This window comes from Miscanthus floridulus, chromosome 12 (genome assembly GCF_019320115.1).
Source record: "Miscanthus floridulus cultivar M001 chromosome 12, ASM1932011v1, whole genome shotgun sequence".
Classification (NCBI taxonomy): domain Eukaryota; kingdom Viridiplantae; phylum Streptophyta; class Magnoliopsida; order Poales; family Poaceae; genus Miscanthus; species Miscanthus floridulus.
In genome coordinates, this window is record NC_089591.1 from 57207210 (window position 1) to 57232556 (window position 25347).

General features: G+C 47.4%; 1 protein-coding gene, 3 non-coding genes and 3 pseudogenes across 4 annotated transcripts; 5 read left to right on the forward strand and 2 right to left on the reverse strand.

The window, feature by feature from the left end:
- Window positions 1-304: 304 nt before the first annotated feature.
- Window positions 305-892, reverse strand: LOC136495934 (uncharacterized). The gene has a single exon (XM_066491711.1). The coding sequence runs from the start codon at window positions 890-892 to the stop codon at window positions 305-307; it is 588 nt and encodes a 195-aa protein (XP_066347808.1).
- Window positions 893-8175: 7283 nt separating this feature from the next.
- LOC136495935 (protein trichome berefringence-like 7) lies at window positions 8176-10544 on the reverse strand (annotated as a pseudogene).
- Window positions 10545-15465: 4921 nt separating this feature from the next.
- LOC136498733 (small nucleolar RNA SNORD25) lies at window positions 15466-15554 on the forward strand (annotated as a pseudogene).
- A 288-nt stretch (window positions 15555-15842) lies between these two features.
- Window positions 15843-15938, forward strand: LOC136498721 (small nucleolar RNA SNORD25). Its single transcript, XR_010769729.1, has one exon. It is a non-coding gene; the product is annotated as a small nucleolar RNA SNORD25 (small nucleolar RNA).
- A 95-nt stretch (window positions 15939-16033) lies between these two features.
- LOC136498710 (small nucleolar RNA SNORD25) lies at window positions 16034-16129 on the forward strand. Its single transcript, XR_010769718.1, has one exon. It is a non-coding gene; the product is annotated as a small nucleolar RNA SNORD25 (small nucleolar RNA).
- Window positions 16130-16219: 90 nt separating this feature from the next.
- On the forward strand, window positions 16220-16363 carry LOC136498761 (small nucleolar RNA snoR136). Its single transcript, XR_010769762.1, has one exon. It is a non-coding gene; the product is annotated as a small nucleolar RNA snoR136 (small nucleolar RNA).
- A 1758-nt stretch (window positions 16364-18121) lies between these two features.
- Window positions 18122-24262, forward strand: LOC136496529 (isocitrate dehydrogenase [NADP]-like; annotated as a pseudogene).
- The last annotated feature ends 1085 nt before the right edge of the window (window positions 24263-25347 follow it).

Below are 25347 nucleotides of genomic sequence, written 5' to 3' on the forward strand. Positions count from 1 at the left end.
ACTCGTGTAGTCAACACACATTCTCCATTTTTCATTCTTTTTTTCGTACAAAGATGGGATTGGCTAACCACTTGAGATGATACACTTCCTTGATGAATCCAGCTACCAAAAGCTTTGTGATCTCTTCGTCGAAGGCCCTGTGCTTCTCCTCATCGAAGCGGCATAGGCACTGCTTCACTAGTTTGGAGCCTGGCCTGATCTTCGAGGTGTGCTCGGTGACTTCCCTCAGGATGTTCGGCATGTTCGAGGGTTTCCACGCGAAGATATCTCTGTTGGTGTAGAGAAAGTCAATGAGCGCGCTTTCCTATTTGGAGGAAAGCATGGTGCCAATGTGCACTACTTTGCCCTTGGAGCTACTGGGGTCTATGAGGACCTCCTTGATGCCCTCCATGGGCTCAAAAGATCCGACCAACAGCTTGGAGCTGGGTGCCTCCTTGGTAGTCCCTTCCTTGATGACCGTGAGCTCCTCGAAGGCGATGATTGCCGAGGCATGCTCGCAGCACTCAACCTCGCACTCATAAGCACGCTGGAAGGTGGTGCCGACAGTGATGACCCCACGCGGTCCTAACATCTTGAGCTTTAGGTAGGTGTAGTTGGGGACGGCCATGAACTTCATGTAGCATGGTCGTCCCAGGATGGCATGGTAGGTCCTGTGGAATCCAACCACCTCAAAGGTGAGGGTCTCTATCCTGTAGTTAGTCGGATCCCCAAAGGTGATGGGCAAGTTGATCTGCCCGAGCGATACGGCTTGCTTCCCTAGCACGATGCCATGGAAAGGCGCCCTGATCGGTTGAACGCGCAACCGGTCGATGCCCATGGCATTAAGTGTCTCAGCGTACATGATGTTGAGGCCACTGCCTCCATCCATCAGCACCTTGGTGAGGTGCTTCATGTCGACGATTGAGTCAACCATGAGTGGATACCTCCCTGGCTATGGGATGCTATTCGAGTGGTCGGATCGGTCGAAGGTGATGGCAGACTCTGACCACCGAAAGAAAGACGGCGTGGCTAGTTTGGCTATGTAGACCTCACGATGTGTGATCTTTTGGCGGTGCTAGGAGTCATAGGCTACCGTCCCATCGAAGATCATGAGGCAGCCATCTGGGGTCGAAAAGCCGCCATCCTTCCCCTTGGTGTTGTCTATCACCGACTCAGGCTTCTTTCTCTGGTTCCCCTTGTCAGAGCTACCAGATAGTAACCACTTGATAAGGGCATAGTCCTTGTACAGATGCTTGGTGGGGAAGGCGTGGTTTAGGCACGCGCCCTTGAGCAGCTTCTTGAAGTGGTTAGGAGCATTCTTGGTGGGCGCCCGGCCTCCTTTCCGCTCGGCAGCGACCACGAGCAAGCCCCCATGCTGCTGCTTGTTCTTCTTCTTGTTTGGATGATTAGAGGGGCCCTTGTCAGCATCCTCGTCCCGCCTTGCATTGCCTTTGGAGCGATCAAAAATCGCTTTGACTGCCTCCTCACCTGAGGCATGGCTAGTCATGATGTCGAGGAACTCCTTGGTGGTCCGAGGGCCCTTACATCCTAGCTTGTGGACCAAGGACTCACAGGTGGTCCTGGATAGGAAGGCTCCGATGACGTCAGTGTCGGCGACATCAAGCAACTCATTGCATTGCCTGGAGAAGCGTCGGATGTACTCATGGAGAGTCTCTTCGAACTTCTGTTGGTAATTTTTCAGATCCCAGGGGTTCCCAGGGCGTGTGTAGGTGCTCTAAAAGTTTCCCACAAAGATCTTCTTCAAGTCCGCCCAACTTTGAATCCGGTTGGGCGGAAGGTGCTCCAGCCATATTCGCACCGAATCAGCCAGGAACAAGGGGAGGTTGCGGTTAATGAAGTAATCACTATCCGCGCCATCAGCTTAACAAGCAAGCTGGTAGTCTTTGAGCCACAAGCTAGGGTTCGTCTCCCCAGAGTACTTCAAGACATTGGTCAGCGGTCAATACCGTGGCGAGAAAGCCGCATTGAGGATGTGCCGGCCAAAAGCCTGGGGCCCCAGCAAGTTGGGGCTTGGGCTCTAGTTTTCGCCATTGTCGTAGTGTCCGCCACGATGAGGATGGTAGCCACAGCCGGCCTCCTCTCTCGTCACCCCTTCCATGCCTATGGGTGTCTAGGGTGTTGCGTGCATCACGGTTGGGGCCAAGACACTCATGCACCGGTGAAAGCTCCAGTTTGGTTTTGGTAAATTGATGAAACCCTAAGTGCTAACCTAGTTTGTCAAGTGATCATGAGATAGGTAGCACATTCTAAGTGGTGAAGCAAATGAAGATCATGATATGATGATGGTGATGCCATGGTGATGATCAAGTGCTTGGACTTGAAAAGAAGAAAGAGAAAAACAAAAGGCTCAAGGCAAAGGTATAAATGGTAGGAGCTATTTTTGTTTTGGTGATCAAGACACTTAGAGAGTGTGATCACATTTAGGTTCGATAGCCGTACTATTAAGAGGGGTGAAACTCGTATCGAAATGTGGTTATCAAAGTACCACTAGATGCTCTAACTCATTGCATATGCATTTAGGATCTAGTGGAGTGCTAACACCCTTGAAAATGTTTGTGAAAATATGCTAACACATGTGCACAAAGTGATACACTTGGTGGTTGGCACATTTGAGCAAGGGTTAGGAACTTCACCGGCAGAGTGTCCGCCTATAGAGTGCGGACAGTCTGACGATGCCACCGGTGCCCTAGACAGAAAAGACGGAGGTCACTGTAAGTGATCAGACGTTGGTCTCGGTTGGACCAGCGTGTTTGGTCAGTGGCAGCAGAGGGCGTGCAGCGTCGGTCTCTGACCAGACGCTGGGTCACTTAGTGACCGGATGTTGACAGGGTGCGTCCGGTCCTACTAACATGGTAGCACACAGGGGAGTCGCCGTGTGACTGGACACTGGGTGTGTCCGGTATGAGAAATCATTTCTGGATGCTTACTGGAAACGACCGGACGCTGAGGTCCAGCGTCCGGTCACTTCGCAGCAGCGCGTCTGGTCATCAATTAACCGTTGGGATCAGGCGCTCAGTATTTAAAGAGAAGGGACACGTGGCGTGCATCACACGACCGAACGCTGGGGTCCTGCGTCCGGTCAATATGACTAGAGCGTCCGGTCACCCCGTGTTTAGTACAGTGAGTAGCCCAACGGCTCTATTTCATGGGGACTTCTATTTAAGCCCTATGGCTGGCTCAAGCTCACTTCTTGGCCATTTGCATTGACATAGCAACCTTGTGAGCTTAGCCAAAGTTCTCCCACTCATCTCCATCATTGATTCGTCATCTTTGTGAGATTGGGAGAGAATCCAAGTGTATTGCTTGAGTGATTGCATCTAGAGGCACTTGGTGTTCGTGTTTTCACTGCGGGATTCACTTGTTGCTCTTGGTGGTTGCCACCACCTAGACAGCTTAGAGCAGTGGAGGAGGATTGGCATGAGTTGGTGATTGTTCGTGTCCATCTCCGGTGATTGTGAGGGGATTTGTACCTTCCCTGGTAGAGCTCCGAAAGGTAACTCTAGTGGATTGCTCGTGTCATTGAGTTACCTCACTTGTGGGTAGGTTCTTGCGGTGTCCAATTATGTGGATGAGGTTCGTGCAACACCTCTTAGCCGCCAAACCACTAGGTGTTGGACAACACAACGGGGACGTAGCGTGTTGGCAAGCACGTGAACCTTGGGAGAAAATTAGTTGTCTCTTACCCTTTGGTATTCTTCCAGTGGTTGATAAAGTATTCATCTCGTGATTGGTTCACTCCTCTACACGGCGGTATTATCACCTCACTTACTCATTTACATTCCCGCAAACTAGCTATATCAAGCTCTTTAGTGTAGCTAGATTTGAGAGCTTACTTTGTGAATTAAGTTCATCTAGTGGAGCTCTTTAGTGTAGCTATTGTAAGAGCTCTTAGTGAGTAGTGACCTAGTGGATTGTGTGCCTAGTGATCATAACAACTAAAATTATTGGATAGGTGGCTTGCAACCCTTGTAGAGCTAGAGCAAGTTTACATTTCGCTATTTGTTATACTAATCAAATTGCTCTAGTTGATTTATAGATTTTAAATAGGCTATTCACCCCCCTCTAGCCATATTAAGACCTTTCAACCGGGACCATGGCAAGTCCCCCGCTGTCGCATGGCGCCTGGTGGACGGACACGTCTTGGCCATGTTGTCCCGAAGACATGCGTTGACTGGCATCGAGCTCGCATCGCCAAGACAGCGAGCTTTCCGCCTGTTGCATTGCTGCTCGCTCGAGCAGCGTGTGAATCTCACGGTTGGCCTGACAGTCTTCGGGTGGCGCGGGCTCTAGGAGCCTTCGGAGTAGGGCTGCCATGGCAGCTATGTTTTGACTTGCTCGAACGAAGTGTGGGAGGCCTTCGTCGTCCTCGACAATCCTCTAGTTTACGTCGCGGGCGATGGTGCGGGCGCGGCCACCATCCCCGCGACGCTTGATCTCGTGTTCGAGCTCCGCGCGCTCCTGCTCCAACTAGAGGCGTGCATCCTCGAGCTCCTAATGTCGCACCCTTAGCTGCTCCACCTGCATGAGGGGAAGGGCCCCCATATCTTCTTCGACTTCGTCGTCGAAGTCGTTCGGTGGGGTAGCCCCTCCCTCATGGACGCTTTCGACACGTCCTTCTGGGGGACTTTCCATAAAACATTCTCACGAGGGGTGATGGCTCCCCCTACTAGAGTCAGAGTTGGAGATTGACTCTGAATCTCCCACGAGAAGGTCGTGGAAAGACTCCACGACGTAATTGTCCATTCCCACGAATTCATCATCCGTGGGAGGCGGGCACATGCGCTGTACCACAACGTGACCAACGGTCCTCACGGCATTGCGCAGACCGAACAGGAACGCTGTTAGGGCGTCCTAGGTGAGATATTCCGAGGAGAGCGGCTCTCCTCTGGCAAGCTGCGTCATGACGTTGGCGAAGGAGAAGGTGAGGCATCGCACATCCTTCTGGAACGGTCGGGGTCCTAGGAAGGCGTTGAGCTGACGCTCCAGCCTCCCATAATCGAAGCCGAGGAGTTGATCGCTTCTAGGGACACGGGCCTCCAGTGTGCGTAGCTGTAGCTCCTCGAAGGCTTCGACAGTTGCGTCGAGGTCGGTGGACCAAGGAAGTTGGACGGGGGCAGGAGCCCGCGGCAGCTCTCCCTCTGTGGTGACGATGAAGTCTAGGTTCCTGAAGCGCACATGCGCGCTCGGGACCCAGCTAACGCCGTGGCTAGCCTTCTATGGCCTGTTGTGGATGGCGAGACACGCAAAAGGCCCCTACCTGACATGCCAACTGTCGATGTTTCGAATCACCGGCCAGTAAATTTCTAGTTTGCATGTCTGACCCGGATGGCTGTGCTCAGAGGACACAAGGATTTATACTGGTTTGGGCAGACGGAACGTCCCTACGTCCAGTGTGCTGCTGCTCGTGTTACCAGCACTTGGTTTGTAGTATGGGTTACAAACAGGAGAGAAAGAGAGAAGGTCCCAAGTCTCTGAAGAAAAGAGTGAGTCTGGTTGAGCTCTCTATCTAGTGTTGGGTGCCTAAGCCTTCAGCCACTCAGACGTGTTAGATGTCTCTAAAGCCCCCCCCCCCACCCGTGGGATGCCCTGCTTCCCCTTTTATAGATGAAGGGGAAGATGCAGGTTACATCGGAGAGAGAGAGAGACGAGGAGAGGAAGGTTTCCGGGATTGCAACGTCTTCCATCTCCTTTATACGGGTCCCACCGGCCCTGTAGATGACGACAGGGACGGCTCCACGTCGCGGCCTTGTTTGTCACTGGCACCATACGCGGGCGTCGTTAGTCGGTCGTGGCGCTCCATGCGTCCCAACGAACGGTATGGCTCGCTGACGCCTCCGCTGGAGGCCGTACGGGGAGTAGGTAGCACAGCACCAGCACGCCCGATGCTGCTGGCGACGTGCGTCCTTAGACGAGGTCCATCGTGGCCGCGGGTCCCATCAAGACGCGCCTTCTCCCCTTCTAGCGTCATAAGTTTGCCCCTGGACTCGTACTTTTAGTCCCGTAGTGGTTGAGGGCGGTACGGACATCCATTGGGTGAGGGGGAGCCCGCGCCCTCGGGGTCGTGTGAGGCGGAGCCCGTGCCCTCAGGGTCGGGCGAGGCGAAATCTGCGCCCTCGGGGTCGGACGAGGTGGAGCCCAAGCCCTCGGGGTCGGACGTGACGGGGCTCTTGCCCGAGCGGTCGTTCGTGATGGGGCTCTCGCCCGAGGGGCCGGGCGAGACGGAGCCCGTGCCCTCGGGGCCGGGCGAGTCCAAGATACGCTCTTGACCATCCGATGGTGTTAGCGTTCGCGGCCATTAGCTTACTTCTTCCGGGTATCCCTGATACTGATACCCGACACAAGTATTTTTTTTTGTCTAATGATCTATTTTCGACTATATGTCCTCCTAATTGTAGGATATTCAGCCTCCTCACTATAGCCAACAAAGCACCTCTGTCATGCACAAATTTCTGAGCGGGGTATGAAAATAGGCCAGCCTTGCCACGAACTTTTCCTTACCTAATAAATTTGGCAATTTAATGCTTTTTTGTCAGGCTGCCAGTAGCCAACAAGATCGAGCTGGACGACCATCTCCAGAATTGCCAGAATGTGTTTTCATTGCTACACTTAGGAGAGATGGTTTGCAGCCTCCTTTGACTACAGCAACAAGGGAGGGAAGAGCAACAATGAGGACGAAGAAGGCAGCACCAAAAAAGAAAAATGTCAAGAAGTATCACCATGCAGATTCCCAGTTCTTGCAATATATATAGCTGGACAAGTATCACCTGCAGACATCATCATTCTCACCCAGGTACAAACTAGCCCCTCTCCCCTCCCCTTGTTCACAACCCCCATAGACCATGGAAGATGCATGGCTTGAGCATCTACATGGTTCTTGAGAGTTAAAGCTGCATGAGGATGGATAGTGGAAACTGAGCTCCTCAAGAAGCATTCAGCTTCATGGTGCCTTTCCTGACCTCCCTGGTGGTCAGCTGAGGTACGCACATACCGGCAAGTCACAATACGGCAATGGCGGATTCCATTAGGAGTCCTCCCTTTTTTTCTCTTTTACCGCCTAGTTGTGTCAGGCGGAAGACAAATAACCTAAGTATTCATGTGTGATGATCTGTGTATACATTGATGAGACAATGTTTGTCTCATGTGTACTCCAGAAACATTCTACTATAAATGAATTGATGCTTGTTATATCATTTGCTTGCCTTTGCCCCCGCGACTGTCTACAGATTATTTTCTCATGCTAGGGGCTGAAAATGAGCATGTATTGTTGATGGTGTATTTGTATTGCTGTTATTATGTTGTTTCAAATTATTTTAACACTTGCTGTTGTTGCTTGTAAATTGTAAGTCATAGTTGAGCTGTACATCACTACAAGGGAGAATATTTTTGGTTGATTGTATATCAGTACAAGGGAGAATATTTTTGGTTGATATAAAGAAAACTGTTATCTGAAATATGATGCTGATGAGAAGAAATGGAAAGAGGAGTGAGAAAAGGAGACACTTCCCTTTGGCCTGTCTTAGAGAGTAGGACATATCTTGTGCATGTTGGCAAGCAACAAAGTATTTCTGGACTGGTAGAAATGACCTATCATACCTGTATTTTAATTTTTTATTGCCTTCTGAAAGTAGGAACCTTAGACCTTGCCCTTAGGGCTTTGTTATACTGTTTTTTTTTTGGCACTCAGGTTACAAAAGGTATGTCAATAATTCTTCTTTGACGTATTGATCTTCTAAAAATTTGAAACGATCCTTATCAAAAAAAAAATGAAACGATGTACTGCTCTGCTATGTTTCGGTTTTATCTGAATTGACAATGTTCTTCATCCCTTCTGAAACCAGCTGCTCTAATCAAATAACTGGAAGAGCTTGACGTAAAAAAATAGCTGGAAAACCTTATATTCTGCTAATTAAATTCATGCAAAGAATCTATTTGAAGATAATCCTGCGGTATGAGTTCCCAACGTCCAGTATCCATTTGACATGTTACATCTGTTATTGAGTCCCTAAAAAAATATCTGCTATTGAGGTCTCATATGTACATCAGTACATGAACTACAGGGGAACAAAATCTAAAAGGTTATCCTTGTGCTAATTATTTTGTGCTAGGAATGGGCCTACAGGAAACACTGGATTTGCAATTATATCCAATTATAACTACAGACCAGAGCTTCATGAATCATCTGTAATAGATGTCTCTGCTTTGGCATATGAATAGACGATCCGTAATGTTTTGTTTGTAACCATCCTCCAACAATTTCCAGGAGCCTTTGCCTGCCTGAAGCAGCGAAGCATACAGCAGTTCATTCCACGTATCTGGCACGCCAGGCAAGCACCAGTGACTACAGTCCTGCCTTTTCACCATTGCCATCCGTTCCTCCTCTGTATCATAACGTATCCGGTAGACTGATGGATGGCCATCTTTTCGGTAATCGGTGAGTGTGCTGATGTTGAGGTATATGACGGGAGTTTTCATCTGCCTCAATACCTGCTCCAGGATTACCATCTTCTCAGGGTACTCAGTAAGATATGTCTGGTTGAATATCGGCTCCGTCTCCCTGTGGAATCTCCCTCCTGAATTCCACTGCCCTCCTCTGTTGCAAAATTTATCATTGTCAGGTGAAGAAAATATGGTACCAACAATCACCCAGCGTAGTGGCCATGTCTTACCTGAAATGTGAGAGTGAATATCCTCTGAATACAACCTGAGTCCTTCTCGGATCTATGTTCTTGTCCACCCATCTAGCCCAGGTGACTAGAGCTCTCGTATGCATCCAAAACCTCAAGGCTGGGATACACATGGTTGCCCTCTTGGTAATAGTTCAGCCTGTGGACTAGCAAGTACTTCAGCAATGTTTGAATTATGGAAAGCAATTGATGATACTCGGTCCAGAAAGTACAATGTACCCTCTTGATGTTTTGTAGTGAGTCCACCAGTGACCGGTGTTGAAGACGACGATGTCTGCGGTCCGGTATGCTGGAGTCGTTGCATCTAGCTCATCCAGTTTCAGATTTGCATCTTCAGTACCGTTTCTGCCTTCGCGGATCATCTGCTTGACGAGGAATATTGATCTGATGAAATCAACCGAGCAATTGTACTCCTGCAATGAAGTAACAACACTGAGAAGAACAAAGTTGATGAAATTCAAGAGTTCTCATCTCATGTAGTGGGCAAACGTCTGTACCCTGAATTTGAAGGAGTAGTATCCTCTGGTCTTGAACTGGTTCTTCCCCGATGCCTCTTACACGTTCCTCTTGTCCCTGACGCCGTGGTAAGATTGTGAGGATATCGCATCAAGTTCAGTTTCAGAAATGTCACAGGAGAGTACCTGGGAATGTCACAGCCGTGCGGCTGCCACCGCCACCTGAGGAAGTCACTGTCCGGCCGGCCGTTCTTGTGGCAGTTGAAGTCGTCGTCGATGAGTGCGCACGACTTGGGCGGGTAGAACCCGTAGTTCTCGTCCCTCACCCACCTCCCGCTGAACACGTCGCACTTGGCGAAGGAAACCAGGTCCTGCACGCCGGACGTCCATACGACACGGTTGTTGCCGGCCCCGACCACGCCCTTGCTGGCGTTCACGCCTGCGGCCAGGTCGTTCCCTGGCCCGACGGCCATGCCGCCATGCTGATGTTCACGCCAACCACGTCATTGCCTGGCCCGACGGCGAAGCTGGTTTTGACGCCAGCCATCTCCTCGTGGCTCCGCTCGGCAGCGACAGCGAGATCTTGCGCCGAGAGTATGATCTCCTTCCGTCGCCTCGGGTGCCTGCGCCTCACGGCTCTCCTGCGCCTTTCCACCTTCCGCTCCGGTCGTGATGGCAGAGCCGCTCGCTGTGCCAGGCTCCGGACGTAGCCATCGGCGGCGTTCTTGGCTGTTTCTTCTCTGCTCGATGTCCCTGTGTATCTGGAGTTGCCGCCGATGGCGACGTCGTCAGTGCTCGTCGCTTGCTGACCGGCAGCAGCACCGACGACGACGGCGTCGTGGGAAGGACGACTGGCTCCGTCTGTCCTTCGCCACTGCAGCATCGCCGTCGCGGTTTCCACTTGCGGTTCATCTTCTCTGGTGTGGTTACTGTTACTGCTGGGTTCGGCGTCGGAACCCACGGTGGTGTTCCCGGCGTCCGACAGGGGCGACACCACGGTGGCGTTGCGGTTGCGCGCGTCGGTCGCGGCAGGAGGAACGGGAGGAGGGTGGGTAGGAAGCGATTTCTTCGGCGACGTCGACGATGAGTTCGACGACAGCCACGGCAAGAGAAGCAGCGAGGAGGAGGAAGCGGCGGCCGGGGAAGGGAAGGAGCCGTCGTCGGCGGGCCTGCTGGTGACCGAGGCGTAGAAGAAGGCGAGCGCGAGCGCGACGGCGAAGCAGGCCGCCACCGCCTTGCCGCTCACGTGGCCGTTCCCGTACTTACCGCCCCGCTTGTAGTTGGCGAGGAAGGACGGGAAGTGGAGGAGGAAGCCCTGAAGGTGCGCCTGCAGTGAGCCGGCGCCGCCGCCGGCGGCGGCAGCCCGGTCCAGCACCGACAGCCACGCCTTTCTCCACCCGGCCATTTGCTTACTACAAGGCGCGCAGCAGTGCAGCCGCTCACAGCACTGAAGAAGAGATGGATTGCGGCGGTACGAACGAGACGAGCAGTCTGTCCAAGTCCAAGCAACCACTTGTAACTAACAGAAGAAGCGATCAACTGATCTGAGCCCGGATGGATCGGGTGTCCACTCCAGAGCATGGCGGTGTCCAGTCCAGGTGTCGAATAGGACCAGGACGCCGGCGGGAGCTTGAAGGGACATGTATAAATGTTCATATAGCCCGAGGCCCAACGGCCCGGCAAGAAGCACACAATTTTGGTCCGGACCAAGCACGGCATGGCCTGATGGTCAGCGGGCCAGGGCTGACCCGGCTCAAGGGAGTAGGCCGTGCCTGGGCCGCTGCTCAGGGCCGTGGGCTGGCACGGCATGACCCGGCCTTCAACGGTCGGCCCGGCAGCGGCCCGGCCTCCCCCCTCCCCCTCCTCACTCCTCCTCCCCTCCCCAAGGCCGGCCTGCTCCCTTAGCCGGCCCGCCCCCACCCCCTGATCCCTACCTCCCTTCCCATCCCCCCCCCCCTTCCGTAGGCTCCCGCAGGTGCGACGCCGTAGCTCCCTCTGCATCCCTTCCGCAGGCGCGACGCCACAGCCTCTCCCCCTCTGCATCCCTCCCGGCTCCCGTAGGCGCGACGCCGCAGCCTCTCCCCCTCAGGCATCACTCGCGCAGCGCCGCAGGCCGTAGCTTCTCCCCACCACATCCCTCGCGCACGGTCCTGGATCTAGGCCCCGGACGCGCTGCCGGTGCCGCGCGGGAGGGACGCCCCTCCCTCCCTCCCTCAGCCCTCGCGCACGGGCGCCGATGCCGCGCCCCCACGCGGACGCCCCCTCCCCACCTCCACTCCGGCGATCGTGACAGCGGGGGGTTTCGCGGGCTACAGAGACCCGGCGGGCGTGTTCGGGCGGAGATCCGGAGCACCGCGCTCCTAACTCCCTTCCCCTCCCACCTCTGCGCCACGGACGCCGACGCCCCTCTATTTCCTCGCCGGTGTCAAGGGCCCCAAGGGCAAGGTCGCCGGCGGCCACTGCATCTCCGGTTGCTCGCGCTTCCTCCCCTTCCCCCCTCTCTCTGGCCGCTCGCGCTTCATCGTGGGCCCAGGCTGGCCCGGCACGTTGGACTGGTCGTGCTTCTCGAGCCGGCTCGGCCCGATAAACGGCCTAGCAGGCCGTGCCTGGGCCGTAGGTCAGGCACGGTGCCCGCCTCAGCACGGCCCGATAGGCACGACGCGAACCCCATCGGGCTATGCCTGGCACGGGCTCGTGCCATGCCGGGCCGGGCCGGCCCGTTGGACATCTATAGGGATATGCGAGGTGTAGTTGCGGTCAAGGACGCGCAGATCCGGATCCAGGTCTGTTCGGCGCATGCAGAGGGCGGTTTGCGATTGCAAGTACGAAATGCCTTGCAAAGTACTCCCTTGTCCAACAAAACATGCAACTACGGGTCGCGTGTCAGCAAAAATAATTTATGTTTGACCAAATTTCTAGTGAATATTATTCATATTTATGACTCTAAATTAATTTATTAAGAAAATACATTTTGTAATTAATCGAATAGTATCTATTTGATATCATAAATATTGATATTTTTATTTGTAATTAATCAAACTTGAGATACTAAACCATGACACTGTGCTAGAATTGTATGTTTTTCTAAACGGATGGAGTACTAGCATGTGTCAAGTCACGTGTGCCAAAAACAAGTACTGTTGCTCCACCTCGTCTATAGGTCCCGTTCGGTTTACCTTATAATCTGACTTATTTGGCTTCTTTTTTTTAGCCGGAACAATATTTTTCTCTCACAACAATTCAGCCGGAACAGTGTTTTTAGCCAATTTCAGCCAAGCAAACGGGGCCCACCACGTAATGTTTGCATAGCTTTTCATGTGAATTTGGTGTTTTCAACTCAATCCGGAAATTTGACGACTGCTCGAAGAAAACTTCACGAGTCAGTTTGATGATCTAGAATTCCGAGCCAACATTTTTTGAACTGATAAAAAGAGCATGCCCAACTTATCTCGGCACTTCGAACTTAAGAACATAGGGTAACCTCAACTTTGATTCAGACTATTTAAATGCAAGCTGAAAAAACTCATAGCTTTAAAATGTTCGTTTTTTGAAAACCCAATTCTAATAGACCACTAGAGATGCGCCTACAACTCAATGGCAACGAGAGCACCAGCACTGTCAAATATCTTTGCTCCAGCAGACTTCCACATGAGAGGTTCATCATGTATTTGAGAGAGGATGTATTCTGTCGCCTTCTCTCTTTTCTGAAAAATTCTCTAATTCTGTTGCTTCCAAACGGTCCAGATGGTTAGGATAGCGGAGAATGTGCTCTCTCTTTTTACAGATTTGATGTTTCAGTCCAGTTATCAGGGTGCAGATTGGGACAGTCGCTCCAGATACTGATCCTTCTCCAAAAACTTCTTGAGTAGGGGCACTCAGCTACAAGATGCAAATTGGTTTCTAGATTTCTGTAGTACAAGGGGCGGAAGTAGTTATTTGGCCATTCTCAGCCGTGCATGAGTAGCCTGAGATACAAGAATTTGCATTTTGCTGGATCCCAACTGCTCCACACGAGGTCTGACTTCTGAGAGAGCAGAGTGATGCTGGGCACGGCAAAAACAAGTGTTGCTCCCCTCGCCTATATGACCGTAATGTTGCATAGCTTTTCACGTGAATTTGATATTTTCAACTCGAATAACACAGTCTGGAAATATGCGAGTGACGGAGTGAGTTTGATGATCTAGAATTCCAAGCCATCTTTTTTAACTGATAAAAGAGCACGTCCAACTTATTTCGCCACTTCGAAATTAAAAATAGAGGGTGGTAACCTCAACTTTGATTCAGACTATTTAAATGCAAGCTGAAGAAAAACTCATAGCTTTAAAATGTTGTTTTTTAAACTAAATGTTTAAAAATTGTTTTCAGTGAAAGATCATTATTTTGAAAGCCATCTACGCGATCTCGGCCATTGGTAAAGGCCCACTCATGAAACTGATGTAAATTTTCGGCCCTTAAGCCCAATCTCGCATCAAGCTGCCGCATCTCCTCATCAGAAGGCAGAAGCCCAAATCTATCTCTAGGGTTCTCCTCAAAAAAACAAAAAACCCAGAAAAAGCCCACATTACCTCCTCAATTTTCGCGAAACTCCGCTTTTCCTCTTGAACTCCAAAACCGGGCAAAACACCTCCCTCAACTTTTTAAACCGTTCATCTTATCTCTCTGGCCCGGTTATAAGCGGTTTTGAAGGCGGTTTTATCTTTTTATCTTTTTATTTATTTCGCCTGAATCTTTGAAAAATCATAGTAAATCACAGAAAAATCATAAAATAGAAAATCCAATTTTGTTGGACTCCACATGAGTAGATCTATACAGTGAACATATAATATGGTATGCTTTAGCACAAAGTTTTAGTTGTAGCTTTAGATCTATGCTTTTTTGTAATTAAATAGAATAATTCATAGTTGCAGTTTCTATGGTCTAATTGTGGTAAAATTTTTATGGTGGACTAATTGTTATATGCTTAAACATTAATAAAAATTTCATACTCATTGAATCATGTATAACTTAGTTATAGATTTTATTTAGGTTTATCCTTGTTAAATTAAATATAAATAAATCTATAACTAAGCTATACATGATCCAATGAGGAAGAAATTTTTACTACAGTTCAATCATACAATAATTAGCCCACCATAAAAATTTCATCACAATTAGATCATAGAAACTGCAGCTATGAATTATTTCATTTAATTACAGAAAAGCACAGATCTAAAGCTACAACAAAAACTTTGTGCTAAAGCATATCATATTATATATTCACTGTGTAGATCTACTCATATGGAGTCCAATAAAATTGAATTTTCTATTTTATGATTTTCTATGATTTATTATGATTTTTTAAAGATTCAGCCGAAATAAATAAAAATAAAGACAAAACTGCCTTCAAAACTGTTTATAATAGGGTCAGAGAGGTGAGATGAACGGTTTTAAAAGTTGAAGGAGTTGTTTTTCCTGATTTTAGAGTTGAGAGAAAAAGCGGACTTTTACGAAAATTAAGGCCCTGTTTAGTTCCACTTCGTTTTGCCAAATTTTTCAAGATTCTCCGTCACATCGAATCTTTGGACGCATGCATGAAGCATTAAATATAAATAAAAAATAAAACTAATTACACAGTTTAGACGAAATCCACGAGACGAATCTTTTAAGCCTAATTAGACTATGATTGGACACTAATTACCAAATAAGAACGAAAATACTACGGTGTTTATTTTGCAAAAAACTTTGCATCTAAACTGGGCCTAAGTAAGATAATAGGAACTTTAAAAAAAAATCTATCTCTAGGGTTCTGACCATTCTTCTATATAATGTGTTGGCCCATCTAACAGCTACCATTGACCCGCCGCCTCTAGCCGTCCACGCCCCTTCCCGTCTCCGGAAGCTTCCTCCTCCTCCCCTCCGACCTCCGTCATGGCCGGCGGCAACCTGTTCGGCCGGGCGCTAAGCTACGTTGTCAACGAGTTCCTCGTGGAGGGCCTCGCCAACAAGTAAGCACACCTCCTTTCAGCCCTCCCCTTTTCGTGCCCTATCCCTAGATCCGTTTACCCGCGCCTCGCGGCCTCGAGCTAGTACGACATCGATATTTGTTTGATTAGATTTGATGCGATTCGTTGCGCTTCGTCATCTGGTCGTTGGGAGGATTGGTTTTTCCGATCGGTTCCCAATGGACTCGTTCCCTTGAAGCTACAGAATCCCGTTGTATCTTGGGCCGGCTCTATCGTGTGCCTTCGGATATTCCCCATGAACAGAGGCACCGCACGGCTCTTACATTACATACATGGTTTTGTTAGAAAAGTTTTGTCTTTCATGGATTGCTTTCGAGTTGTGTCCACCACGGTGATGAGCCCTAACACATCTGTAGTGATTCTTGGGGTCATGATGGCTTGAGACGAAAAAACAACTAAGCGACTGAGTCGCAGTTTTGTTACTGAACAGCTTATTCATTCATTTGCCTTTAGTTTATCAACTGTAATAGAATGAAGTTTGGGCCCGATGCCACAGGTGGCCACAAGCATTGACTGATGATCTGGTTGAAACGTTTATCAACTGTAATAGAATGAAGTTTGGGCCTGATGCCACAGGTGGCCACAAGCATTGACTGATGATCTGGTTGAAACGTTGTTTTTTTCCAGCTTTTCACATGTTAGGAACTTGGGGACTGCTTCTCTATGTTCAGAGAGCTGTTTATATTTGAAATGATGTTTGTGATAACATTGATGAGTCCTTGCACAGTTACAGACCTATGATGATTGTTGCGGTAACGATCGCATCATTCAAAGAACATCTAAGGGTCTGAGTTGTCATGATTTCATCGTTCCAGATATTTTTTTCTGATAGGTTTACTGGCTTGTGACATTCTCTTGTTTCTAATGCTTAGGTTTGAAGTGATGTGTCTTTGGTAACAGTGATGAGTCCTTGCACAGTTACAGACCTGTGATGATTCTTGTGGAAATGATCGCATGATTCAAAGAACATCTAAGGGACTGAGTTGTCAATTGTCATGAACCTTATGCTCTAAATTTTTGTATGATAGGTTTATTTGCTGGTACCACTTTTGGTTCAGTTTCCATAGTATGGTTTTAGTTTGTGCCGCTTCTCTTGGTTCATGCCCATGAGCTGTTTTTGGTTCATGAGCTTTGGAAAGGTGAAGCAAAAGTCTCAGTGGTTCCTCTCGCTATCCAGCTCAGATTTTTGTTTGATGCTGCTGGACGTCGAGGAACTATATTCAATTAGCTTATATATCATGGTGCAAGCGGTAGAGTCTTACCGCCTGTGACTGGAAGGTCCCGGGTTCGAGTCGCGGTCTCCTCGCATTGCATAGGCGAGGGTAAGGCTTGCCACTGACACCCTTCCCCAGACCCCGCACAGAGCGGGAGCTCTCTGCACTGGGTACGCCCTTTTTTTTATCCTAGTAAATGACCTTGTTGTGCTAGTCTAGTTTTTGGGTTGGAGCTTGCTTTGGTGAAGTGATTGTTTGGTTACTGATTGTCGCATGATATTTTGCAGCCGTGCATTCCAGAGGTTTGCTGTGAAGACCAACAGGACTCTTGAGAACCTATCGTCTAAAGGTAGGGTTCTGATCAAATTGCTGCAAATTCTACCATTTGTGTTTTACTGAGACATAAGTACTGCTGAACATCAATAGAGTATTTGCGTACCTATTTTATTACTATGCTAGTGTTGGCTGCTTATGTCAGTTGTGTAATATATCTAATCTAATGACGATCGACTTTCATTTTCAGCTAAGGAAGTGAGGGAGGAGTTATCGGAGCAATTGAAGGAAGCTCGTGGTGAGAAAGATGTAAGTTCTAGAAATAATTTTGCATTGTTGCTTATTCTTTTGTAGCATACTTCCATTACTTTTTGGTTGGTTGGTAGTTTCCAGTGCTATATATGATATCTGATCAGAGATCTGTTTGCAGCACTTCAAGCAGTGAAGCTCGTTCACACATCGATTCAACAAGATGATACTGACAATCTTGCAACGAATTTTTCTAGTCCTCGTCTCGGTCCCTATTTATGAATATGACATTTGAAGGAATTTCTGGATGTCATTCAATTGATGGAACCGTTGTATAGTCTTCAGTTTCTCTGCACTTAGTAGACGCGGAGCACTTGATCTCCTGTCCCATGTATAATGTATTTTTTAATAATATGTAGCTATGTTCATTTTTTTTTGTTAAAGTGTGAAATGTAGAACTGAACAACAATTGGTAGAACTATCTTAATGCGTGCGTTGATCTCTTGAATACATGCAAGTGAAGTGCATCCAACATTGCGTGCGTTCTATTGATATATATGCAAGTGAAGTGCATTCAACAGGCATCCTTTCAGAAGGCAACTGTTGGTAATTAGTAATTACTCAATTGACATGTACCATCGGTGCCATAGGACATACTCAATCGGTCCTATTCGTTTCAACTTATCGGTTAGAATCTACAGTATTTTTCTCTCACGATAAAACAGCTTCAGCCGGCTTTAATACCAGTCGAACAGACCTGTTATTAGCATTAGGAGAAAATGATATATAGCATATATTGTTATTGTCTCATTATAAGTTCATATGAGCAAACTTGATGAGGAAAATTTCATAAATAAGTTTAGAGAGAAAAATAGTATGAACCAGAAATCGTAGTGACCTCTCCTAAAATCTAATGGAGAAAATATAGGCGGTTGGCACTCGATCCATCCATCACAGAATCCTCCAAAACTAATATACTCCCTCGAGACGTTTTAGGTTTTTTAATATATAATTTTAATTATATATCTAGATATTATGCTATGTCTAGAATCCAGATACGTACATAACAAAAATGACTAGAAAAGCTAAAACTACTCATAATTTGAAATGGGGGATCTTTCCCCAACTGCTCGTCGAGCCGTCGGAACTCAGAAGAAGGTGACCTCGAGCCGAACTGCAGTCGCTCCCGCACCAGGTTTTAGCAGGCAACGGTCGGTAACGCGACGCTCGACGCCTGCCTGAACTGTAGGGTCGGGCACGTTTTCTCCCTTCCGGTTCCGGCTCAAGCAGCGCTGCCAATCGCCACGCCCACGCTCCTCTCGCCCGCGCCGGCCCCCGCCTGGCCTCCTCGCCCCCTCCCCTTCACCGGCGCGCATACGCGCGTGTGCTCCTTCACGCGCTCGGCACGTGGGATGCGCAATCTGCTGTTGCCCCGCCGCCTCCTCTCCGCTCCCACCATGGCTCGCGCTTCCATCTCCGGTTCCGCGGCGGCGGCCAAAGCACTGGTGCCCTTAAACCCCACCCACGGCGGCCGCCTCCCTTCCCTGCTTCCAGCGCGCCTCCCTGTCCCCCAGAGCGGCCGCGTGCTGTGCGGCGCCTCGCTCCGCCGCCGCCGCCGCCGTGACTGAGCAGAGCCGCATCAGGGTGCAGAACCCAATCGTCGAGATGGACGGTACGTCGGCCTCCCGCCCCTCTTCCCTTTCGTTTGCGTAGGCGTGTAGATGAGCTTATGGGTTGTTTTGTTTCCAGGGGATGAGATGACGCGGGTGATCTGGAAGATGATTAAGAACAAGGTATGTGGAACTCCTATATTGTTTTGTGCTGTTCTCGATCGATAGTAACCTATAATTTGATCAATTGATGGTTCGCTGATGTGTAGCTCATCTTCCCGTACCTGGAGCTGGATGTGAAGTACTATGATCTTGGAATTCTCAATCGCGATGCCACCAATGATGAGGTCACTGTCGAGAGTGCCGAGGCTACATTGAAGTAAGTGTTAATTCTGTTTTATCCCCTCGGGGTCCCGATTAGGCTGATGTTAAGCCAATTATTGTTCTTGTCGGTAACTTTGTCACCAAAGCATCTAGGAACAAGGTTCGAGGGCTTTTCATGGGGCATAATCATCTAACTGACTTGACAATCGTTATTACTTATTTCTTCATTCATATTGCTTAATCATGAATAATTGTTCAGAGCATGTAAATACTGTGCACGCATGGCAATTACCCTCACTTATTAGAAGGTTATAAGCACTAGCACTAAGGTGTTGGGTTTAAAGTTCCTGGATTCCTTTTTCCTGAAAGGTTTCCATGAAGAGTCTATCAAATATCTACAGTGGTGTGCATTTTCTCAATCGCAGGATAAGTCCTTGCTTTTTGGCAATACTAAAGAGACTTAAATGTTTGCAGTTCCCAGTTTATTCTGTAATAACATAGGATTTCTGTAGCTGTACTCGTTTCTAGTAATACATTCTGATGTAATGGTGCTATCCAGCACCCAATCACTAGAAATTTTGGTTGGCTCTCTAAATATTAAACTATCCGCTCTTCTACTATTGTTCTGGTGATCATGATTTACAATCTTAGTGTCCTGAGGTTAATTATTAATTATAGTTCGTCTCAGAATCATGCTGCACCTTCTGTGAACTTCATTTGCTTTGAAGCAACAATTACGCCTGGTAAGTCCCTTCAACTTTGGTTTCCCATATTTGATTATGTTATATATTTGGGAATTAAGGTGCATTTATTTATATGAAGATGAGACTAGAGTAAAAGAGTTTAAACTCAAGTCTATGTGGCAGAGTCCAAATGGCACAATAAGGAATATTCTAAATGGTTCACTCTCTGCTCTTTCTTATTTCTTGAAATATAAGGTTTAACATACTGGAAAATTATATGAATTGTCCTAGATCTTTGATAGCTAAATTTTAGCATCCATCCCTTGGCAGGGACTGTTTTTCGTGAGCCCATCTTGTGTAAAAACATCCCAAGAATTCTTTCTGGTAAGTAAATTGTACAGTATAGTATGCTCAATGCAACAAATAATAAAGTTGCCAGATTAATGAAATTTCATTTTTTAGGTTGGAAGAAACCTATTTGCATAGGAAGGCACGCTTTTGGTGACCAGTATCGAGCTACTGATATGATTATTAATGGTCCAGGAAAGCTCAAGATGGTATTTGGTGAGCTCCAGTTGACAACTATGTCTTGTCCTGTTAAAGGTCTGCTATGGTAATTTTCTAATATGTTCTTTGTTGCTACTGAAAAAAATCAGTGCCTGATGGAGCTGACCCCATGGAGCTGGATGTTTATGATTTTAAAGGACCTGGTGTGGCATTATCAATGTACAATGTCGATGAGGTATGGTAGAACATCAATAGGACTTGTTGCTAACTGCTATCTTCTCTTGACGGGTATTCTAACTTCCTATCTCTATTTAGTCTATTAGGGCTTTCGCTGAGTCCTCCATGGCTATGGCTCTTTCAAAAAAGTGGCACTCTATCTCAGCACCAAGAATACAATCCTCAAAAAGTATGACGGCAGGTAGGAATCATCATCCTTTGATCTTTAAACATTCTTTTGTCGGCTCAAAGACTACAAAGGACCCTTCTCTATGATGGTTCTGTGATACATACTTACATAGTTTCATCTTGCTCCCTGAAATCTGAAGCATTTTGTCTGACATAACTGACAAGTAACTGTGTGTCTTCACTGTTATGATACCACGAAGGATTATTTGTAGGAAAACCTATACCTTTGTGAATTTTCTTCAGTTTACAGTTACTATTGCATTTTTATCATTATGATCGTCCCCTTAAATTGTTCTTTAGTAGATTCTTTGCAATCTAAAAAACTACCAAGTCTCAGTGGGGAGGGTTCAGATGGGGGCTAGGGTGTCTTTCCATGATCCCCGTTCGATGGCACTTTCCAAAAATGGTGATGTGCACATGTTGCTGCTGAAAGTTTAATGTCAATGACACTTTATAAATAGTTCCCCTTTAACCCTTTATCTCAGTACGAAGAATACATATTAGAAAAATATGATGCAAGGTTCTGCTCATTGTAGTATGTTTTTCCCCTCATATTGCTGTTATAGTGTTATATCATGCTTTGTTACTGCCTCAAGGACCCTTCCCTCTATTGTTTGTGGAAATGTATACAGAGTTTGATCTTATTCTCTGAAGTCTGGACTGTAAATGAGCTTACTGTCTGACGTAGCTGACCAGCTATTTCCCTCAGTGTCAAGTTACTACTGAATATTTATCATTACAAATCTATCAGTGAACTTGGTCTTTCTCTGTTTTTATACTAAACCAGTCCAATCTTGACATATGCAAATTTGAAATGAATTATATAGGTTCAAAGACATCTTCCAGGAGGTATATGAAGAGCAATGGAAGGACAAGTTTGAAGAAAACTCAATATGGTCTGTGCTAATTTATCCAGATTTTGATTATGATAGCTTTTCTCAAAGTACAAACAATCTTTACATGTCATATGCAGGTATGAGCACAGGTTGATTGATGACATGGTGGCCTATGCTGTGAAAAGTGATGGCGGGTATGTTTGGGCTTGCAAAAACGATTTTCTTGCCCAAGGTTTGCTCAAGTTCCCTTCCTGTTATTGCAAATTTGAATGCAAAACAATTTTTGTGCCTCCTATCTGGACCGTCGTTCTGTCGTCTAGATCAACCTCAGATGGAGACAAACGGCAACTGACGATCCAATTGTTCAGTAAAAAGTTCCACCCAGGGGAGACCCTCACGGGCTCCTGCGCTGCCTGTGTCTGACCCTCTGTGAGCGTCTCGCTAGGCTTGAGGCCAGCGTTGCTGTGGCCGCCGCTCCAGGCCACAAGTCCACCTCCACTAGCTGCTTGCTCTTCTCCCAGCCGTTCGCTGCTGACGCTGGTGGGGGCCACTCAAGTTCCGGCGCCACCACGCTGCCGGACCTCTGCTGCTGCAAATCCTTCTCCTGCAGTGCAGGCACGGGGTGACACACTGGCCGCCATCGTTGTGGGCGCTGCCGGGGTGTATGAGCCACACCGGCGGTCCTGTGACGTGCGCAGAGCACTCTATCTACTCATCATCAAAAGCAAAATAAGTGGAGAGAGGGACATCACAGGTGTGGTGTGGTGTGGAAGAAGTGAGGAGAGAGAAGTGACGGCCTCCGTGATTCCCTGCAACTTTCGCATTCCCCTCTTCTCTCTCTGGGTACTGTTCCACTAGCACTCTGTGCGGTAGAAAATTTTCACCATACCGGCATGAAAATAACTTCCGTTAAAACAAATCATAGCAATCACAGGCAACTGGATAAGGAGGATGCCATACAATTATTGGTTTGAATATACTTCCCTTTATTGAGATAACACGATTTACCTTTCATGAAACTGCATGGTGATAATAGGCAGCATCCTTGGTTACAATATGGTTATTTTTCCATTTTTCCTTTTTCCTAATAATTTGCTTTTCTTAATGAATGCTTGTTTCAGGTTTTGGTTCTCTGGGTTTGATGACGTCTGTGCTGGTACGTTGTGTTATGTTTTGCACCAATGCAGAGCCCATAGCATAAAAAACAAAGGCACACACTAGGATAAGATGTGCATTTTTTATTAAAGAAATGGGAATTTGGACTCGAACTCATGGCCTCAAATGGCACATCCTTGTTATCTAGACCACTAGGCTGCATAGACGTTATCTAGACCACTAGGCTGCATAGATGGTTTGGACATGTGCAACGGAGACCTCCAGATGCACCGGTGCGTAGTGGAATCCTAAGTCAGGATAGTAACGTGAAGAGAGGCAGAGGAAGACCGAAGTTGACTTGGGTAGAGGCAATAAAAGGAGACTTGAAAGGATGTAATATACCCAAAGACTTAGCCTTAGATAGGAGTGCTTGGAAGATAGCTATTCACGTGCCTGAACCTTGATTGCTTCTGTTGGGTTTCAACTCTAGCCTACCCCAACTTGTTTGGGACTTAAAGGCTTTGTTGTTGTTGTTGTATTAGATTGTTCACTACCAGTTTCTTTCTATAGTTGTCTTCTGATGGGAAAACATTAGAGGCTGAGGCTGCTCATGGGACTGTCACTAGACACTTCAGGCTACATCAGAAAGGACAGGAGACAAGTACCAACAGTATTGCTTCCATATTCGCTTGGACCCGTGGACTTGAGCACAGGTGATTACTCTTGTTGGAGTAAACGATGAGCTTTCCACACGACCTGTGAAACCGTGGACATGAACAAACAGAATCATGCTATGTTTGTGTTTGTTCATCTACTTGTGTACCTGCTAATGCAATAATGCTATCTTTGTCTGTTTAGGGCAAAGCTGGACAAAAATGATAGTCTGCTGGATTTCACACACAAACTTGAATCTGCATGTGTTGAAACGGTGGAATCTGGGAAAATGACTAAGGACCTTGCACTTCTTATCCATGGCCCCAAGTAAGCTGATTTATGTATATGTCTTCAGTATTTTTCTTGTTATTCAGAAACTTAATGTTCAATTGCTGATGCCATTTTGAATGGAAGCTTATTGATATGGCAGCAAAACGATAGTATCACATTAAGGAACATACATCACCTTCGATGCTGAAAAGCAAGACAGATAGAATATAGCTTTGCATGGATTTTAATAATATTAGTGTTAACATAAGGCAAACATCAAGTTTGTGTTATTGCAATTGCATTAAGGACCAAACAGTTACATTAGAAAGGATCCGTATTTTTACTGTTCCTCAGCGTGATTATAGACCAACAAAATCTTCTGCATAATTGCGTTTTTTACTAGCTTGTGATATTTCTTAACATGGTAATTTCCGTGCTTACGGATACCTCTTTCTGAATTTGTAAGCAATGGACACAAGCTTAATGAATTTTAAGCTATTATGTAAATAGCCAATAGCTAACCATGTGGTGATTAAGTCACTGGATTAAGATCCTACTATTTTCCCTGGCTTGAGACACAAGAATCTTATTTGTTTAAAGCAGTGTGTTATGTGGCTTGTTTCCTCTGCGGTGCTATTTTTTACATCACCAGCTATTTACATGAACCTGAATTTTTTGCTGTTGCTAGGGTAACAAGGGAGTTCTACCTGAGCACCGAGGAGTTCATCGATGCAGTGGCACTGCAACTGCGAGGAAAGTTCAACTACCAGCTACTGTGTAATCTTGAACCTGAATCTTGAAACAGAATGAACTGGTTCATTGTGCATTCGGCACACTTTTTGATAGGGATGGTGAGATGGATCAGATCTCAAAACATTTGTTTTTTTTTGTTTCAGCCAAGCATTTCATGGTTGGGTATATAATGGCCCGTTGATCAACGGATTCAGAGCGATATTGAGTTAATACATTACTAGTCAGACTAACGTCGCGTTATTTTTCATTTTCCATAACTTTATCTGAAGACTGATATACATATAATCATATATAACATGCCTGAGCTTGGTGAGTCTGTGTCCATGTCGCTCTTCGGGAATTTTCCTACTTGCCTGTGTGGGGCCGACATTACCAGCACAGCTCCGGGGCTCGAGATGCTGCCAGGGGCACGCCCTAGGAGGTGCATGGCTGCATGCTGAGACAACTGTAATCAATGACAGTTAAGCTGTTGGTTAGGAGTTAAAACCTAGGGAGGTGCATGCGCAGCCAGCTACAATCAATAGGAATTAGTGTGCTAGTTGAGGGATTAGAGTTAATGAGAGTGAGAGAAACGAGGAGTCTAGGAGCTAAGAAATATCCCGTAACCAGTTATGAATAAGTGAATAAGTGAACCAAGAAATATCAAACCTATTCCTAATCTCCCTATGCTTCTCTCAATCTCAACCCCTTCACAATTGGGCGTACAGGGATCAACCCCACGCTGTTATCTCTTCAGGCTACGAACTACGTAGCCGAGGTCCCCCTGTCCTGGGCACCAACGCCCTTGACAACCTGGTATCAGGTTTCCGGCGATCCTTATCCACTCCTGCGTCGCCTCCTCCAGCAGCCACCTCCGCGCCAGCCATTGCGCCACCATCTTCACCCTCCTCCTCCTCTGCCTTTGTCTCCTTGCCCATGGATGAACCCACCATGACCGATTTGGCCAAGCTCATCCAAACCCTCATGGCCTCCGTCAGTGCCTTTCAAGGGCAGGTTGCCGCCCTACAGTAGGAGCGGCCTGCGACAGCCTCCTTCTCTGGTTCCAGGGGATCGGGCAAGGGCGAACAACATGACGATCCCCCTCCCCGCTTCCAGAAGCTTGAATTCCCCAAGTTCGATGGCAAATCGGATCCGCTCGCGTTCCTCAATTGCTACGATTCCTATTTTCATCAGCAGCGCATCGCCGCGGAGGAACAAGTGTGGATGGCCTCCTACAATCTGGAAGGTGACGCCCAGATGTGGTTCATCCAAGTCCAGCAGGACGAAGGCACACCTTCATGGCGCCGCTTCTCCGAGCTCTTGAACCTCATGTTCGGGCCGTCAATCCGCTCCA

Coding starts and splice junctions, on each gene's coding strand:
- LOC136495934 (XM_066491711.1), bottom strand. CDS start 892: ATGAAGCACCTCACCAAGGTGCTGATGGATGGAGGCAGTGGCCTCAAC.